At 41.2% G+C, this 20,097-nt stretch overlaps 2 protein-coding genes across 2 annotated transcripts; both read right to left on the reverse strand.

Moving 5' to 3' along the window:
• Positions 1-76: 76 nt before the first annotated feature.
• LOC148898939 (leukemia inhibitory factor receptor-like) lies at positions 77-5,027 on the reverse strand. Its single transcript, XM_088993947.1, has 6 exons — positions 4,392-5,027; positions 4,148-4,297; positions 3,909-4,046; positions 3,734-3,827; positions 3,539-3,605; positions 77-3,386 (listed from the first exon to the last, which is right to left on the reverse strand). The coding sequence occupies exons 1-6, from the start codon at positions 4,402-4,404 to the stop codon at positions 2,721-2,723; spliced, it is 1,128 nt and encodes a 375-aa protein (XP_088850073.1). The 5' UTR covers positions 4,405-5,027; the 3' UTR covers positions 77-2,720.
• A 478-nt stretch (positions 5,028-5,505) lies between these two features.
• On the reverse strand, positions 5,506-19,396 carry LOC148898940 (leukemia inhibitory factor receptor-like). Its single transcript, XM_088993948.1, has 17 exons — positions 19,259-19,396; positions 18,991-19,127; positions 18,215-18,368; positions 17,680-17,958; positions 16,664-16,790; positions 16,360-16,496; positions 11,599-11,741; positions 11,352-11,505; positions 10,766-10,830; positions 10,321-10,558; positions 9,801-9,986; positions 8,305-8,397; positions 8,061-8,210; positions 7,822-7,959; positions 7,647-7,740; positions 7,452-7,518; positions 5,506-7,299 (listed from the first exon to the last, which is right to left on the reverse strand). Exons 1-17 carry the CDS (start codon positions 19,338-19,340, stop codon positions 6,634-6,636), a joined length of 2,910 nt encoding a protein of 969 aa, XP_088850074.1. The 5' UTR covers positions 19,341-19,396; the 3' UTR covers positions 5,506-6,633.
• Between the last annotated feature and the right edge of the window lie 701 nt (positions 19,397-20,097).

The following is a 20,097-nucleotide window of genomic DNA, read 5'->3' on the forward strand; positions in this document are numbered from 1 at the left end:
ATTTTACGTTTTTACAGCCATTGTTCATGTGCATGCAACCCCCACCCAAAAAAAAAAACAGAAAAAAAGCCAGACAAATTATTTTTATTTTTTTATTGTTTTTGATGAGTAGCATATCAGCTTGGTGTTAACATGAAGCATTGGTTCAGGAAAAAAAAAATCACACGATTTTTAAATTCTAGATGCTTATTCTGCCTTGCAATCATTTTTGTGAATAACAAACTTGAAAATTATACTCTCTGAAACATCATATAATTTAAAGCATTTCAATAATTTGAGTATTTATTAATGCACATTTACTGTAGCCATTAAGCCATGCATAGCAATAAATAGTGTTAGTTTATTTTTCAAGCCATCACTTCTCGAACTGTGATCTTGTAATGTTTGCTTATACAGCATGCATTTACAAATGTGGAAGAACGGTGGCATCAAACTACCCTGTTATCATCTACACAAGCAGTTTTCTGCTTTACTCAAGATCACATCAGCATCTGGAAATGTGGCATAATGCAGTGCAAGCACATTAAGCATAAGCTATCATTGGAAGACAATCACTATATACTATACATGACAAACAGTTAGATACTTTGGTTACATTGTACAATATACATTTCCTATCTAAGAGAACAAAGGGATATATATCCACAACATTGTTAGGTATCAAATGTTATTTGTCAACACAAATAAACAAAATCTAAGATGCCCTGCCTCGTCGGAGATGAGGCTTTGAAAGGGTGTGTGTGTGCAGATTTGTTTAAATCCTCAAAACTATATATTCCGTTTCATTTGATCTCATATCGGCTTGGGCAGTCATTTGACAATCCACTGTAGCTTTTGTATTGAATCCAGTCAATCTATAGCTTTAAAAAAACAGCATTACTAAATGAAGATATTTCCCTCTGTAGTCAAAAGAAAGGACCACCTGAGAAATAGACCAGCAAAGTTATCCAGTTCTACCCACATTATTTTGTCACCATTCCTGTCACAGTAGTTTTACTTCAAGCTTGTCAGCTGTAGACACCGAGAAACTTGACTTGGAAATTAGCATTATTTCCTACCTTACATCTACGCAAATGTATGATTAATAAAGTATGACATCAGCTATGGAAAGGTATCATCACATGAAATATCAAGATGGCAAAGCTCTCCAAAGGGAAATACAACCACATGCTTTTACAGAATGGGTCAAATGTAATTGAGTGGCAAGGCAATCTGTGAAAGGTGACGTGGTGCAAAAGACTGGAAGCATTACAATCATATAGTGAACTCCAACACTATGATTGACTCCCTAAGTTACAATATAAATAAAGATGTATTGTATTCTCAATATTCAACTCATTCATTGCCATTCCCAAATTTATTCGGGAATTGAAAAGCATGATGTGAAGCGCCATACCCAAATTTGTTCAGGTTTTGTTTTTTCTTGTGGAGGGGGATGCGGATCAAGCTCCCGTCAAACCTCAGGCAATGTTTTTCCCTCCAACGCAGGGGCAGCATTTGCCTTTTGTACAGCCGCCCCCACTTAAACCTCAGATAACTCCAGACCCATATAACTTAGGAATTAATGTTTTTTTGATGAAAAAACAGAATCTAAATTTTCTTACGCTGCATTGAATATTTATGTACCGGTAGTCCTAAAACTCCGTATTATGTGGGTCCTGCAATTTGAGTGAAAATGACAAAAACCCTGGCACTGGAGTGGACATATATTTGCACATCGTCTGGCAGTTAATTAGTTCAATGTAAAGTTGCTGACTAGAGATACTACAAGTGGCGTTAAAGAAAAAAAAACTGGCCTGTGAAATATTTACAAAACAACTCGATTAAACAAGACGATTGTAAACAATTAAAAGTAACAAGATAGCATTTGTTCAGTACATGGCATTGAATACATTCTAGCTTATATCATCCGTGTCATCATCCAGACAATTCCAGAGAGTAAAATGCATCACCTTCTGATTGTGTGTAAAACAATGACTGATTCAAAGTGCATAGGACATCATCTCATGATTCCACAATTCCACAATTAAGGAACACGTTCCGTTCATACAAAAACATAAAAATAAGTCTTACTTTTGTTGTTTCAACAAATACTTAGGGAAATGTTTAGTTGTGAAATAATGTTTCCTTTTCTTAGTGTTTCGAAACTCACATCACAACGGGTAAAAAAAAACAAAAAGAAACAAAAGAAAAAAACGAAAACTGCAACTCTGAAAAAACATCAGCACTGAATGCCCAGTCAAGAAAAAGCCAATCGATTTCTAGATTCATCATACGACAAACTACTTTCATCACTAGGATTATGGATTTTCCCCTCTTTACTTTAACTGACCAATTACCATATTTTCTGGTGTATAAGGCGCACCCAAAAGCCTTCAAAAGAAGACCTTGCGCCTTATACGCAGGCGCGCCTCATATGTGAAATCATAGTGAGCCACAATAGGTCTCACAACTGCAGTCAGCATCCAAATGGAATAATGAGAAAATCCATGCTTCTGGCCACTATATGAGGAAATAGTCGGGATCATATTTCAGCTTCACGTTTGTTTTCCTTTTGTTTCTCAAACATCATATTTTTGACTTGCTTTCAAACTGCTACATCAAATGATGATGATGGGTGAAGGTTTTTGCAGTTTGATAAATGTCACTGGCAATACTAGTGAATGTAAAAGAAAGGGTGAGGCCAACCGATTGGCCGATCAGCTTCTAATGAGAGGGTATCATGGTTTTGCAGAGGACAGCAGGTTAGTGAACCAGCCTGCTGCGGAAGTAGAGAGCGGACGTTTCTCTCCGCCGTGATCCTCTGACTCGCCGTCGGGGAGAAGGAACTGAGTGGAAGCCACGGAAGTGGGCGAGCCCAAGCACGGTGCCAGACAATCCCGCTCTTCAGCTTCCCCGGGCGAGTCCAAATTCCAAGAGCTTTGGGGTTTGTAGCCTCCGGAGCAACCAGTTTGGGAATCTTGGGTGGACTGCGGTGGAAGCGGGCACGAGTTGTCATTTGCAGGTTGCCTCTGGGGGCGGTAACCACCTCCACTGGCAGCCATTTCGAGCTCAGAGGAACCTTGTTGATCTGTGTGGAAGACCAGAGATGATCCTGAAGTTTGGATTCCTGTGTAGGTCACATCGGTTTGCCCAGAGTCCATTGAAGACGAAGACGAGTCCAAAGAATCTGGGTAGCGCGGCCTAATGGGTCGCTCGTCAATCATTTGGTTGTAGTAGCGTAATGATGATGGCTCATCCGTGTCGACTGGCTCGCCTCTGATCTGATCCTCTTCCTCCTCATCCTCTTCGGGAATGACGACCAATACTTCTTTCAGGGAGTCTAATTCGGGCTTTCCTACAACATGGACCACATTGTGGGGCGATGGCCTCACATCCAAGGGACCCTGTCGAGTTCAATCAATGATCAAATATGTGCATCAGATAGGGGGTAGTTTAGAAACAAGTCTGTGTATTTGGTCAAAAAACATTGGGAAACATTGATTTACAACGTATTGGTGTAATCGCTATTACGGTCATACATTACTCTGACACGTACCTGCGACCTAGTCCAGTCATCGCTCAATTTGGGTTGCGGTATGTCGGGATAGAAGGCTGTCTTCACCCTGATGAGAACAAAATGGAACATGTTAATGCACAACACGCATTGAATAGGTCACCTCATATGCTTAGATATCAATATTCAGGTCATATGCTTAAATTAAAAGGTACTACAGCTTGAAAGATGACTCACCATTTCCGTTTCTTATAACAAAGGAAGGTGACAATGGAAAGCAATAATGCGACAGCTCCCAGAGAGGCTAATATTTCCAGGATCAGCCAATCAGCTTGAAGAAAGAGAACAAAGGTGAAATTGTTGCCCAGAGATATTTGCAGGAAGTGAAAAATCAAATACATACAATACATACCTAACTGCTCCACAGTGATGGATATAGTGGCACCAGTGTCCTCGCCTGCTGAATTGTAGGCTTTGACAGTGAATTTATAGGAGCCCTCCGAAAGACCTTTAACTGTGTACTTCCTGCTTCCTTCTCCCGACAGATTGGCTGGAAGGATGGTCAGGATGGGAAAGAAAGAGCACAAGATGTAGTGGTAATGTTTCCGTATTCAAAACTCCACAAAACTGTTCGAAGAGGCCAATATGTACCGAGTAGCACGGGCTGGGAATCATCGTTGAGGTAAATGTTGTAACCTAAGATGTATCCTCTCCTGCTAGCCTGCGCCGTGGCCTCCCACGTCAAGAGAACGTCCGAGTCCTGCTGACTGATGAACAGGTGGGGGACGGCTCTGGCGGGAGCTGGGGAGGGGAAGATATGAAGGTGGTTTGAAATTCAAATACATTTTAAAAAGAACTGATGCTTCTGTGGCCAAAAAGGGTTCATCCTACTTACGCAGTTCTTGCATGTAGCCCTGCCAGTACTGCAGCGGCTCTGAGGAGCAACTGAACAGGGAGATGTTGTACTTCACGCCTGGCTGGAAGTTGGCTGATGAAGGGATGAGAGTCAGTGAACTAACAAGTCATGATTCATATTACTTTGTTATTGCATTCTGTCCAGTAGATGTAAATAAAAGTCACTTTCAGTCAGTGGTGGGCCTGCAAGGCCTTCTCTGCTGACCTCAAAATATCTGAATCACAGACTAATGTGAATTATATGTTCTCCATGAATTCTTAGTAAATAATTCCGAATTGTCTTTCAGCTTCCTTTTATTGCTTTTCCCCCGTTGTACTGTTTCCAGTTATGTGTTTTAATATTTACAAAATATGGAGGTCGCCATTTTGTGCCTCTTTTTTGGGTGAGAGATTTTCCCCCAATGTTGCCTCAAAATGGCACATATAATTATTTAATCGATTGCAAACATGTATGCTTTCCTCTTCAGAACTATTTGAATCATATTCATAACTGGATGAGTAACAAGAAAGCATATTCTCCGAATCTGAAGCCATTGTTTTGATTCACATGCAATGCAAGACATCTTGACGTGACATCACAAACTGGGGGCGGGATTTTCTGAAAATGCCCAATTCGCAGCTCAAATTTTTTTGCAGATTTTGGACACTTTAAGTCATTTTTATTGGTGTTTTGCATTTGAATAAAAATATCATACTCGATATATTGGGTATTTTAGATGCTATGAAACGTTTTTCTGATGTCAGTTAAGAAACAAAAAAGTGACGTCGGTTGTCCTTTAAGCATTTAACCTATCACATTTCAGCCATCATTTGTCACCAGGGTCAGAAATCTACCTGGACGCCTTCACAATCAGTTCTGCAGGCCTTGCAGCATAAAAGATGTGAAGCGCCATACCCAAATTTGTTCAGGTTTTGTTTTCTCTTGTGGAGGGGGATGCGGATCAAGCTCCCGTCAAACCTCAGGCAATGTTTTTCCCTCCAACGCAGGGGCAGCATTTGCCTTTTGTACAGCCGCCCCCACTTAAACCTCAGATAACTCCAGACCCATATAACTTAGGAATTAATGTTTTTTTGATGAAAAAACAGAATCTAAATTTTCTTACGCTGCATTGAATATTTATGTACCGGTAGTCCTAAAACTCCGTATTATGTGGGTCCTGCAATTTGAGTGAAAATGACAAAAACCCTGGCACTGGAGTGGACATATATTTGCACATCGTCTGGCAGTTAATTAGTTCACTGTAAAGTTGCTGACTAGAGATACTACAAGTGGCATTAAAGAAAAAAAAAAACTGGCCTGTGAAATATTTACAAAACAACTCGATTAAACAAGACGATTGTAAACAATTAAAAGTAACAAGATAGCATTTGTTCAGTACATGGCATTGAATACATTCTAGCTTATATCATCCGTGTCATCATCCAGACAATTCCAGAGAGTAAAATGCATCACCTTCTGATTGTGTGTAAAACAATGACTGATTCAAAGTGCATAGGACATCATCTCATGATTCCACAATTCCACAATTAAGGAACACGTTCCGTTCATACAAAAACATAAAAATAAGTCTTACTTTTGTTGTTTCAACAAATACTTAGGGAAATGTTTAGTTGTGAAATAATGTTTCCTTTTCTTAGTGTTTCGAAACTCACATCACAACGGGTAAAAAAAAACAAAAAGAAACAAAAGAAAAAAACCGAAAACTGCAACTCTGAAAAAACATCAGCACTGAATGCCCAGTCAAGAAAAAGCCAATCGATTTCTAGATTCATCATACGACAAACTACTTTCATCACTAGGATTATGGATTTTCCCCTCTTTACTTTAACTGACCAATTACCATATTTTCTGGTGTATAAGGCGCACCCAAAAGCCTTCAAAAGAAGACCTTGCGCCTTATACGCAGGCGCGCCTCATATGTGAAATCATAGTGAGCCACAATAGGTCTCACAACTGCAGTCAGCATCCAAATGGAATAATGAGAAAATCCATGCTTCTGGCCACTATATGAGGAAATAGTCGGGATCATATTTCAGCTTCACGTTTGTTTTCCTTTTGTTTCTCAAACATCATATTTTTGACTTGCTTTCAAACTGCTACATCAAATGATGATGATGGGTGAAGGTTTTTGCAGTTTGATAAATGTCACTGGCAATACTAGTGAATGTAAAAGAAAGGGTGAGGCCAACCGATTGGCCGATCAGCTTCTAATGAGAGGGTATCATGGTTTTGCAGAGGACAGCAGGTTAGTGAACCAGCCTGCTGCGGAAGTAGAGAGCGGACGTTTCTCTCCGCCGTGATCCTCTGACTCGCCGTCGGGGAGAAGGAACTGAGTGGAAGCCACGGAAGTGGGCGAGCCCAAGCACGGTGCCAGACAATCCCGCTCTTCAGCTTCCCCGGGCGAGTCCAAATTCCAAGAGCTTTGGGGTTTGTAGCCTCCGGAGCAACCAGTTTGGGAATCTTGGGTGGACTGCGGTGGAAGCGGGCACGAGTTGTCATTTGCAGGTTGCCTCTGGGGGCGGTAACCACCTCCACTGGCAGCCATTTCGAGCTCAGAGGAACCTTGTTGATCTGTGTGGAAGACCAGAGATGATCCTGAAGTTTGGATTCCTGTGTAGGTCACATCGGTTTGCCCAGAGTCCATTGAAGACGAAGACGAGTCCAAAGAATCTGGGTAGCGCGGCCTAATGGGTCGCTCGTCAATCATTTGGTTGTAGTAGCGTAATGATGATGGCTCATCCGTGTCGACTGGCTCGCCTCTGATCTGATCCTCTTCCTCCTCATCCTCTTCGGGAATGACGACCAATACTTCTTTCAGGGAGTCTAATTCGGGCTTTCCTACAACATGGACCACATTGTGGGGCGATGGCCTCACATCCAAGGGACCCTGTCGAGTTCAATCAATGATCAAATATGTGCATCAGATAGGGGGTAGTTTAGAAACAAGTCTGTGTATTTGGTCAAAAAACATTGGGAAACATTGATTTACAACGTATTGGTGTAATCGCTATTACGGTCATACATTACTCTGACACGTACCTGCGACCTAGTCCAGTCATCGCTCAATTTGGGTTGCGGTATGTCGGGATAGAAGGCTGTCTTCACCCTGATGAGAACAAAATGGAACATGTTAATGCACAACACGCATTGAATAGGTCACCTCATATGCTTAGATATCAATATTCAGGTCATATGCTTAAATTAAAAGGTACTACAGCTTGAAAGATGACTCACCATTTCCGTTTCTTATAACAAAGGAAGGTGACAATGGAAAGCAATAATGCGACAGCTCCCAGAGAGGCTAATATTTCCAGGATCAGCCAATCAGCTTGAAGAAAGAGAACAAAGGTGAAATTGTTGCCCAGAGATATTTGCAGGAAGTGAAAAATCAAATACATACAATACATACCTAACTGCTCCACAGTGATGGATATAGTGGCACCAGTGTCCTCGCCTGCTGAATTGTAGGCTTTGACAGTGAATTTATAGGAGCCCTCCGAAAGACCTTTAACTGTGTACTTCCTGCTTCCTTCTCCCGACAGATTGGCTGGAAGGATGGTCAGGATGGGAAAGAAAGAGCACAAGATGTAGTGGTAATGTTTCCGTATTCAAAACTCCACAAAACTGTTCGAAGAGGCCAATATGTACCGAGTAGCACGGGCTGGGAATCATCGTTGAGGTAAATGTTGTAACCTAAGATGTATCCTCTCCTGCTAGCCTGCGCCGTGGCCTCCCACGTCAAGAGAACGTCCGAGTCCTGCTGACTGATGAACAGGTGGGGGACGGCTCTGGCGGGAGCTGGGGAGGGGAAGATATGAAGGTGGTTTGAAATTCAAATACATTTTAAAAAGAACTGATGCTTCTGTGGCCAAAAAGGGTTCATCCTACTTACGCAGTTCTTGCATGTAGCCCTGCCAGTACTGCAGCGGCTCTGAGGAGCAACTGAACAGGGAGATGTTGTACTTCACGCCTGGCTGGAAGTTGGCTGATGAAGGGATGAGAGTCAGTGAACTAACAAGTCATGATTCATATTACTTTGTTATTGCATTCTGTCCAGTAGATGTAAATAAAAGTCACTTTCAGTCAGTGGTGGGCCTGCAAGGCCTTCTCTGCTGACCTCAAAATATCTGAATCACAGACTAATGTGAATTATATGTTCTCCATGAATTCTTAGTAAATAATTCCGAATTGTCTTTCAGCTTCCTTTTATTGCTTTTCCCCCGTTGTACTGTTTCCAGTTATGTGTTTTAATATTTACAAAATATGGAGGTCGCCATTTTGTGCCTCTTTTTTGGGTGAGAGATTTTCCCCCAATGTTGCCTCAAAATGGCACATATAATTATTTAATCGATTGCAAACATGTATGCTTTCCTCTTCAGAACTATTTGAATCATATTCATAACTGGATGAGTAACAAGAAAGCATATTCTCCGAATCTGAAGCCATTGTTTTGATTCACATGCAATGCAAGACATCTTGACGTGACATCACAAACTGGGGGCGGGATTTTCTGAAAATGCCCAATTCGCAGCTCAATTTTTTTTGCAGATTTTGGACACTTTAAGTCATTTTTATTGGTGTTTTGCATTTGAATAAAAATATCATACTCGATATATTGGGTATTTTAGATGCTATGAAACGTTTTTCTGATGTCAGTTAAGAAACAAAAAAGTGACGTCGGTTGTCCTTTAAGCATTTAACCTATCACATTTCAGCCATCATTTGTCACCAGGGTCAGAAATCTACCTGGACGCCTTCACAATCAGTTCTGCAGGCCTTGCAGCATAAAAATCAATGTTGATGAAATTGTTGCTTTAACCAATCAGAGTTCGGCAATCCAAGGTCTGCTGGAAGGCGCTGGAAACTTCAGTTTTCACAAACTATGGTTGGCTAGTCACTAGCCAATCATGGTATCACTAGACGCTTGGTGCTAAGACCATACCGGCCAGAGCTAGCACTCTATCTGTAGCTAGCATTTTTATGTTGATTTAATAGCGGTTTTGTTAACCCACAATGGCTGAAGGAGAAGAAATGGATTTAGTTGCCGATATACTCTTAAAGGCATTTTAAAGATGGACCTTTCAAGAATAGATGGACATCATTAAGGTTGGACAGCTACGAATTTTTTAAAACCTTTTATGAGGTTATCATGAATCCACAAGTTCATAGTAAAATTAGAAAAATTTTATGACAGCATTTCGGAAGTTTCTTCAAGTCACAAGTTACTTCCTAGCCAACGGCATTCTCTAGTGGACACTCGCAGCTGATTGATTCAGACGTAGCACTACTGAATGCCTAGGGCTGACACGGCTCGCCACTGCTTCTAGTAAATCTGATTTAGGAATTAACACTTACAAGGTGAATCCAGATTGATTTAGCTCAAAGTACCTGAATCAATGGACATATTTGTTGTTCCCATTGCTACCTTGACCCAATCCACGTGACAGTCTTGCTGACAAACAGCATCATGCCACTCAATGACATAACCGCAGCTTGAGTTGGTGTCATCCTGCCAGACCAGGTGGAAACCTCTGTCCATATAAACCACTCTGGAATCAGCACTTTCACTCTTATCTAGGAAGAAAAATCAAGGAAAATTAGAAATAATGTGTAAAATTGATCAATAGTTTGAAGGTCGCGCATGGCAAAACGAGTGAGCAGATTTTTGCATAAAAGTTAAGTCTGTACATATACAGTAAAGTCTCGTTATATCGATATTCAAGGGAGTCCGAAAAATATCGATATAACAGGGACTATCGATATATCAGACCCTGTTTGCATGTAATTTTCTCCGTGCGTGCATAGAAATAGTATCGATATAACCGGGACTATCGATATATCCGATATCGATATAACGAGACTTTACTGTATTGCATGAGGAGACTGCACACTCCTCACAATAACATACCTGAGATGCGTAGAGGTATAATCACACGTGCGGGCAGGGAATCCCCAGCAGCGTTCTTGGCAACGACAGCCGCCATGATTTGGTTGTCATTGGTGAAGGCGGAGATTCGAGTCAGATTGATTGGAAGCATAAAAGTGTCGGGAGGAAGCAATTCAGAGTGCTGCAGGTTCTCTTTGGGGCTCCAGAGCGTCACTTCATAAGACGTGATCTGACCGTGGCTTTCTCGGGATGTCAGAGGCTAAAGAGGAGAAGGTTGTGTAAGAGGAAGAAAGATGTATTTCGCATTTCAGGTGATTATGGAATTGAAAACCAGTTCCAGGGTTTTCAACTAACACATCTACACATCTGGCAATATCATGTAACCAAACAGCCCAATGTATATTATAAACCATTCAGTTCAATGACCCTTATATCTAAGACATAAATACAATCAAGTTAAAATCACCTTCCAAATAATCTGACCAGAGTTGTCATCGTTGATATGCATCCACACATCAGGTTGATCTGGAACTGTGATGACAATTTAAATGATGGTTAGCAAGTTCACACCTCAAATCATCAACATTGTTTTCATGAAATCGAATAACAGGTCAAAAACATGAAAATACAGTGAAATTAACATTTTGTTTGCCGTATTTTCCGGTGTATCAGGCCCAACCCGGTGGATGGTGTATTTTTAAACTTTTTCCATATATAAGGTGCACCAGATTATAAAGCGGACCTTCAATGAATGAAAAAGGTTTTCCAAATATTAGGCACACCACATTATAAGGCGCTACAGTCGAGGCTGGGATTATGTACAACTTCTTCTACAGGGAAAAATGAAGTCAGTGACTGCTGACAGTAGTTGCGAGACCTGTTGTGGCTCAATATTACTTCACATATAAGGCGCACCTGCGTATAAGGCGTAGGACCATCTTTTGAAGAAAATCAAGGCTTTAGGATGCGCCTTGTACACCGAAAAATACTGTACTTAGAAATGTGGATTTTCAAGTAGATAAAAGGTATTCAAACCATAGATCCATCCTTACCGTCCATATCTGTTTTGATAGAAAGGGGTTGGCTCCAATTTCCCCATTTCCAAAAATTCTGCTGGGCACCACAGCGGACTTTAAAGGTGTACTCTTCATTTGGATAAAGCTTCAAAAGCTGTACCGTCATCAAACCGACGCCAGTGAAGGTACGCTGGACAAGCACATTTTTACCAAATTTCAGACCATACTGTTGAATATGAAAAGAAGCAATGGTGCTCTAAGATATGTCGAGATAGTCACTGACCTTTGTTTTATTGTCGTGAAACCTGATCTCTACCTGGCAAACAAGCGGCAGAGTATCATAGCTGTCATATCGCCACTTCCACAGCAAAGTGGCATTCCAAGCATTGATGACAGCATTGAGGTTTTCAGGTGCCACCGGGCGCACTGTGATGAAAAATAAGAGCAATTAAAGAAAAATATGATAGACAATGTACTTTGTTTGGAAATATGAGCATGAAAAAAATGAATGTGTGTGTGTTCCATGATGAATTAGGGCGGAGACACTCACCTCTGTGTCGGATTTCAGCTGAATCCAACACGCTGTCGTGGCCGAGAGGATTCACAGCTTCCAGCGTCCAGTTACCCTCCCAGTGCTCTGTACTACATGTCTTCTGATTTTCTCCCAAGGTGACCGCCTCACACTTCCTACAAATAAAACAAAAAAACAAAAAACAAAAGATAATCATATGAGTCAGTCATATGGCATTTGCTTGAGACAAAATAAGCTCCATTTTGGAGGTCAAACCCACTGTTCCTTCAGCTGGCTACACATTGCTTAGCTTTTGACATATCCAATAGCACACGCAAAGTACCTTTTGTTGAGCGAGTAGATCGTTCTCCGTTTCCCGTAGAGTCGAGTGTCTCGCATTTCTTTCCACTGGCATACGGCTGATGTCAAATCTCGAGTCTCGCAATAAAAATCACCGCATACAATACATACCTAACTGCTCCACAGTGATGGATATAGTGGCACCAGTGTCCTCGCCTGCTGAATTGTAGGCTTTGACAGTGAATTTATAGGAGCCCTCGGAAAGACCTTTAACTGTGTACTTCCTGCTTCCTTCTCCCGACAGATTGGCTGGAAGGATGGTCAGGATGGGAAAGAAAGAGCACAAGATGTAGTGGTAATGTTTCCGTATTCAAAACTCCACAAAACTGTTCGAAGAGGCCAATATGTACCGAGTAGCACGAGCTGGGAATCATCGTTGAGGTAAATGTTGTAACCTAAGATGTATCCTCTCCTGCTAGCCTGCGCCGTGGCCTCCCACGTCAAGAGAACGTCCGAGTCCTGCTGACTGATGAACAGGTGGGGGACGGCTCTGGCGGGAGCTGGGGAGGGGAAGATATGAAGGTGGTTTGAAATTCAAATACATTTTAAAAAGAACTGATGCTTCTGTGGCCAAAAAGGGTTCATCCTACTTACGCAGTTCTTGCATGTAGCCCTGCCAGTACTGCAGCGGCTCTGAGGAGCAACTGAACAGGGAGATGTTGTACTTCACGCCTGGCTGGAAGTTGGCTGATGAAGGGATGAGAGTCAGTGAACTAACAAGTCATGATTCATATTACTTTGTTATTGCATTCTGTCCAGTAGATGTAAATAAAAGTCACTTTCAGTCAGTGGTGGGCCTGCAAGGCCTTCTCTGCTGACCTCAAAATATCTGAATCACAGACTAATGTGAATTATATGTTCTCCATGAATTCTTAGTAAATAATTCCGAATTGTCTTTCAGCTTCCTTTTATTGCTTTTCCCCCGTTGTACTGTTTCCAGTTATGTGTTTTAATATTTACAAAATATGGAGGTCGCCATTTTGTGCCTCTTTTTTGGGTGAGAGATTTTCCCCCAATGTTGCCTCAAAATGGCACATATAATTATTTAATCGATTGCAAACATGTATGCTTTCCTCTTCAGAACTATTTGAATCATATTCATAACTGGATGAGTAACAAGAAAGCATATTCTCCGAATCTGAAGCCATTGTTTTGATTCACATGCAATGCAAGACATCTTGACGTGACATCACAAACTGGGGGCGGGATTTTCTGAAAATGCCCAATTCGCAGCTCAAATTTTTTTGCAGATTTTGGACACTTTAAGTCATTTTTATTGGTGTTTTGCATTTGAATAAAAATATCATACTCGATATATTGGGTATTTTAGATGCTATGAAACGTTTTTCTGATGTCAGTTAAGAAACAAAAAAGTGACGTCGGTTGTCCTTTAAGCATTTAACCTATCACATTTCAGCCATCATTTGTCACCAGGGTCAGAAATCTACCTGGACGCCTTCACAATCAGTTCTGCAGGCCTTGCAGCATAAAAATCAATGTTGATGAAATTGTTGCTTTAACCAATCAGAGTTCGGCAATCCAAGGTCTGCTGGAAGGCGCTGGAAACTTCAGTTTTCACAAACTATGGTTGGCTAGTCACTAGCCAATCATGGTATCACTAGACGCTTGGTGCTAAGACCATACCGGCCAGAGCTAGCACTCTATCTGTAGCTAGCATTTTTATGTTGATTTAATAGCGGTTTTGTTAACCCACAATGGCTGAAGGAGAAGAAATGGATTTAGTTGCCGATATACTCTTAAAGGCATTTTAAAGATGGACCTTTCAAGAATAGATGGACATCATTAAGGTTGGACAGCTACGAAGCTAGCAAAAATAGCATTTTTTAAAACCTTTTATGAGGTTATCATGAATCCACAAGTTCATAGTAAAATTAGAAAAATTTTATGACAGCATTTCGGAAGTTTCTTCAAGTCACAAGTTACTTCCTAGCCAACGGCATCCTCTAGTGGACACTCGCAGCTGATTGATTCAGACGTAGCACTACTGAATGCCTAGGGCTGACACGGCTCGCCACTGCTTCTAGTAAATCTGATTTAGGAATTAACACTTACAAGGTGAATCCAGATTGATTTAGCTCAAAGTACCTGAATCAATGGACATATTTGTTGTTCCCATTGCTACCTTGACCCAATCCACGTGACAGTCTTGCTGACAAACAGCATCATGCCACTCAATGACATAACCGCAGCTTGAGTTGGTGTCATCCTGCCAGACCAGGTGGAAACCTCTGTCCATATAAACCACTCTGGAATCAGCACTTTCACTCTTATCTAGGAAGAAAAATCAAGGAAAATTAGAAATAATGTGTGAAATTGATCAATAGTTTGAAGGTCGCGCATGGCAAAACGAGTGAGCAGATTTTTGCATAAAAGTTAAGTCTGTACATATACAGTAAAGTCTCGTTATATCGATATTCAAGGGAGTCCGAAAAAATATCGATATAACAGGGACTATCGATATATCAGACCCTGTTTGCATGTAATTTTCTCCGTGCGTGCATAGAAATAGTATCGATATAACCGGGACTATCGATATATTCGATATCGATATAACGAGACTTTACTGTATTGCATGAGGAGACTGCACACTCCTCACAATAACATACCTGAGATGCGTAGAGGTATAATCACACGTGCGGGCAGGGAATCCCCAGCAGCGTTCTTGGCAACGACAGCCGCCATGATTTGGTTGTCATTGGTGAAGGCGGAGATTCGAGTCAGATTGATTGGAAGCATAAAAGTGTCGGGAGGAAGCAATTCAGTGTGCTGCAGGTTCTCTTTGGGGCTCCAGAGCGTCACTTCATAAGACGTGATCTGACCGTGGCTTTCTCGGGATGTCAGAGGCTAAAGAGGAGAAGGTTGTGTAAGAGGAAGAAAGATGTATTTCGCATTTCAGGTGATTATGGAATTGAAAACCAGTTCCAGGGTTTTCAACTAACACATCTACACATCTGGCAATATCATGTAACCAAACAGCCCAATGCATATTATAAACCATTCAGTTCAATGACCCTTATATCTAAGACATAAATACAATCAAGTTAAAATCACCTTCCAAATAATCTGACCAGAGTTGTCATCGTTGATATGCATCCACACATCAGGTTGATCTGGAACTGTGATGACAATTTAAATGATGGTTAGCAAGTTCACACCTCAAATCATCAACATTGTTTTCATGAAATCGAATAACAGTTCAAAAACATGAAAATACAGTGAAATTAACATTTTGTTTGCCGTATTTTCCGGTGTATCAGGCCCAACCCGGTGGATGGTGTATTTTTAAACTTTTTCCATATATAAGGTGCACCAGATTATAAAGCGGACCTTCAATGAATGAAAAAGGTTTTCCAAATATTAGGCACACCACATTATAAGGCGCTACAGTCGAGGCTGGGATTATGTACAACTTCTTCTACAGGGAAAAATGAAGTCAGTGACTGCTGACAGTAGTTGCGAGACCTGTTGTGGCTCAATATTACTTCACATATAAGGCGCACCTGCGTATAAGGCGTAGGACCATCTTTTGAAGAAAATCAAGGCTTTAGGATGCGCCTTGTACACCGAAAAATACTGTACTTAGAAATGTGGATTTTCAAGTAGATAAAAGGTATTCAAACCATAGATCCATCCTTACCGTCCATATCTGTTTTGATAGAAAGGGGTTGGCTCCAATTTCCCCATTTCCAAAAATTCTGCTGGGCACCACAGCGGACTTTAAAGGTGTACTCTTCATTTGGATAAAGCTTCAAAAGCTGTACCGTCATCAAACCGACGCCAGTGAAGGTACGCTGGACAAGCACATTTTTACCAAATTTCAGACCATACTGTTGAATATGAAAAGAAGCAATGGTGCTCTAAGATATGTCGAGATAGTCACTGACCTTTGTTTTATTGTCGTGAAACCTGATCTCTACCTGGCAAACAAGCGGCAGAGTATCATAGCTGTCATATCGCCACTTCCACAGCAAAGTGGACATTCCAAGCATTGATGACAGCATTGAGGTTTTCAGGTGCCACCGGGCGCACTGTGATGAAAAATAAGAGCAATTAAAGAAAAATATGATAGACAATGTACTTTGTTTGGAAATATGAGCATGAAAAAAATGAATGTGTGTGTGTTCCATGATGAATTAGGGCGGAGACACTCACCTCTGTGTCGGATTTCAGCTGAATCCAACACGCTGTCGTGGCCGAGAGGATTCACAGCTTCCAGCGTCCAGTTACCCTCCCAGTGCTCTGTACTACATGTCTTCTGATTTTCTCCCAAGGTGACCGCCTCACACTTCCTACAAATAAAACAAAAAAACAAAAAACAAAAGATAATCATATGAGTCAGTCATATGGCATTTGCTTGAGACAAAATAAGCTCCATTTTGGAGGTCAAACCCACTGTTCCTTCAGCTGGCTACACATTGCTTAGCTTTTGACATATCCAATAGCACACGCAAAGTACCTTTTGTTGAGCGAGTAGATCGTTCTCCGTTTCCCGTAGAGTCGAGTGTCTCGCATTTCTTTCCACTGGCATACGGCTGATGTCAAATCTCGAGTCTCGCAATAAAAATCACCGAGCAGAGGAGGATCTGGAGAAATATGAAGTATGAAGTAGTAATACGACAAGATTAACACCAAGAAAAATCTGGCTCCAAAACAGCTTTGTACAATTACAGTAAAATTGTAAACAGCAATTCCCCGTTTTCCGTGGTTAGTGGACACTTGGAACCACGCGTGCAAGTTGAAAACTGCGAACTAGGACTTGTTATTGAGTGTTACTGAAAGTCACTGCCAGATGTGCAAAAATGTGTCCAATCCAGTGCCAGGGTTTTTGTCGTTTTCACTCAAATTGCAGGACCCACAGAATATTGAGTTTTAAGTCTACATAAACTTTCAATTCAGCATAGAAACCTTATACTCTCTTCTTTCATCAGACAAAAAGAGTTAATTCCCAAGTTATATGGGTCTGGAGTTATCTGAGCTTGAAATGGGGGTGTCTGTCCAAAATACAATACAATACATACACATTGATTTATATAGCGCTTTAACAATAGCTGAAGCTGTTACAAAGCACTAACATGGACAAAAGGCAAATGCTGCCCCCTCGTGGAATGGAAAAACATTACCAAAGGTCTGATCAGCGCTTTATCAGCAAGCAAGAAAAAACAAAACCCGAACAAATTCGAGAATGGCGTTCCACATCACACTTTTCAAATCCAGAATAAATTTGCGAAAGGCAGCCAATGAGTTAAAATGTCACAAATGCACAGCAAATGGCAAACTGCCACATCAAAGTGTGACGCTATGAAACATATTCTAAATTTACACTTAATCGCTAAGGATTAATCTTTTTTTTTATTGACTGGAAAACAACAATATGTTGTTGTTAACCCCAAAGCAAGTATTTATTCCAAGCATTTACATATTATTAGGACAAACAAATTGGAATCCAAATTGAAGCATTAACTCCAAACTTACATCCAACAAAGACCACCGCCCCTGACAATTTGGTCTTTTCCAGGCTGTCCTTGCAGATGATATTGGTCCCCGTCCTGTTCGACGGAGGCTGGTGAGTTACTGTGATGCTGTAACTCCGCCGACTCAGCCGTGTGGTATTCATGGCCGTGTTGCCGTACTGGACGGAACCGAAGACCGCCCCTTCCGCCACAATGCAGCAGAACGTGGTGCTGTCTCCCACGTGCACAATTCTATCCTGGGGGTACATCTGGAACTTCATTTTGGTGGGAAGATCGTTTCCTGAAGAAAGAAAAATAATCAAAGGAAGAGGGTTATGTTAGGGCGCAAAGATATCAAGAGACAGAATACTTTGGTATGTTCATAATAATAATAATAATAATAATACATTTCATTTATATAAGTGCCTTTCAAAACTCTCAAGGACACTTTACAGTCTCACAGGATAAGTTTTTCTGCGGGTGAGCAGCGGCAGCCAGACGCACTAGCGTTCGCTCAACCCGAAAAAAAATCATGATATCAAATAAAGCAAGTTTACCTTGGAGGATCTGTTCGCCGCTCCATTCACTCGTCACCATACCCTCTCTGGAGCGGATTCGGACAGACAACGAGGTACATTCAAGAGGTTCTGCTGAGGTCCAATTCCACTCGTACCGACCAGTCGTCTGGTTGAGAGTCGCCTGTAGCGAATCCTAAAACATTACATGATCATGTTCAGATTTCCATATTCCTTTGAGAAAAATCAAATGAACGCGCATTTTTAGTTTCATGCATTGAAGAGAGGGTGAATCAGGACTCGGTACTGGCAGATGCTTAAAACCAAAGACTGACTTGGGTGCCAAAAAAGCGTGATCGGACATCTCTATTTTAGAAGGTGACTGGCTACATACTGTATTTTCCAGTGTATAAGGCGCGCCAGATTATAAAACGCAACCCCAATGAATGGTGTATTTTCAAACTTTTTCCATATATAAGGCGCACCAGACTATAAAGCACACCTTCAATGAATGACAAAAGTTTTCCAAATATAATATGTAAAGATATAAAAGTTTTCCAAATATAAGGCACACCACATTATCTTGCGCTACAGTAGAGACTGGGGTTACGTATGACTGCTTCTACTGGGGGAAATGGTGGCTGCTGACAGTAGCTGCGAGACCTGTTGTGGATCAATATTACTTCACATATAAAGTGCACTTGCGTATAAGGCACAGGATCATTTTTGAAAGAAAATCATGGGTTTTGGGGTGTGTCCTATACAGCGGAAAATACGGTGATTTAAATGGGAATAAAGAAAAAGATAATGCCCCTCACATAGAAGACAGTTTCATTGAGTTCCGTTCTGAGTATCATGACATCAAACACGTTGGCGCGGCCTCCCAGCCAGTAAATGGATAATTGTTGCGTGCGCATGTCGGGTGTCAGTTTTATCTCCTGTGGTACGGTCAGTTCTGGGAGGAAACATAAACAAAGGCATAAAATACTAAATCCTTTGCTTCTATTGTGCAAGCTCAGCTCAATATGCGTGTTGTACGGAGAGTTGATATTTAATAATGGTGAAAGAAGGATGGAAGATTCCTACCGTTTTGGGCATGAGTGTGAACCACAAAGAGGAGACAACATATGAGCCGGACAGGCCAGCAGCTGGCTTGTAACTGAGGCATGGCGAGTGACTGCTTGTGGTCCGTTCCACTATGGCAGCGGCATGGTGTTGGCAGAGCACCCTGTCAGATCATTAAAAAAAAAAAACAAATACAGACATTTTATCTAGTGAGGTCATAGACTGTATATATCACTACTGTAGATCATTTGTTTTGAATGACCTGCGAGTTTGAGACACGGCCGTTTGTTATTTCCCGCATGTCAACTCGATCTTGCCCTAACTGGAAAAAGCCAACCCTCAACAGCACAAGTACCAACCTGAGGAAACAACTAAGCCAATGCACAAAAATAGACTTGCCACAACATTTGCACACATGGGCTAAAAGCTTTCTGACCAAAATTATTTAGCAGAGACCAAGACCAAACAATCCGAAGCATATCTACATCTTTCAACAACAAATAAAATGAGCCAGGTGACATTGTTGGACTCCATTGCAGAAGGTGGTGGCATTTCACAGTATGTTCTTTTCCGCACAGCTAAATCTACTGCACAGGTGTTAAAGTGAAGGCCCTGGGGCCAAATCTGGCACGGCACATCATTTTATGTGGCCTGCGAAAGTGAATCAAGCATGTCAAGTTCCATGATGCCTGCTAAAATCTGAACCAAATTTGAACCATAATTCCTCACAATCTGTGTTCTCACACTGAGTGATACTATCACATATCTGTAAAGTGTCCTTGAGAGTTTTGAAAGGCGCTTAGAAATTACATGTATTCTTATTCTTATTCTTATTCTTATTCTTATTCTTATTCTTATTC

This window comes from Hippocampus bargibanti, linkage group LG04, assembly GCF_051943395.1.
Source record: "Hippocampus bargibanti isolate YZ-2025 linkage group LG04, ASM5194339v1, whole genome shotgun sequence".
Classification (NCBI taxonomy): domain Eukaryota; kingdom Metazoa; phylum Chordata; class Actinopteri; order Syngnathiformes; family Syngnathidae; genus Hippocampus; species Hippocampus bargibanti.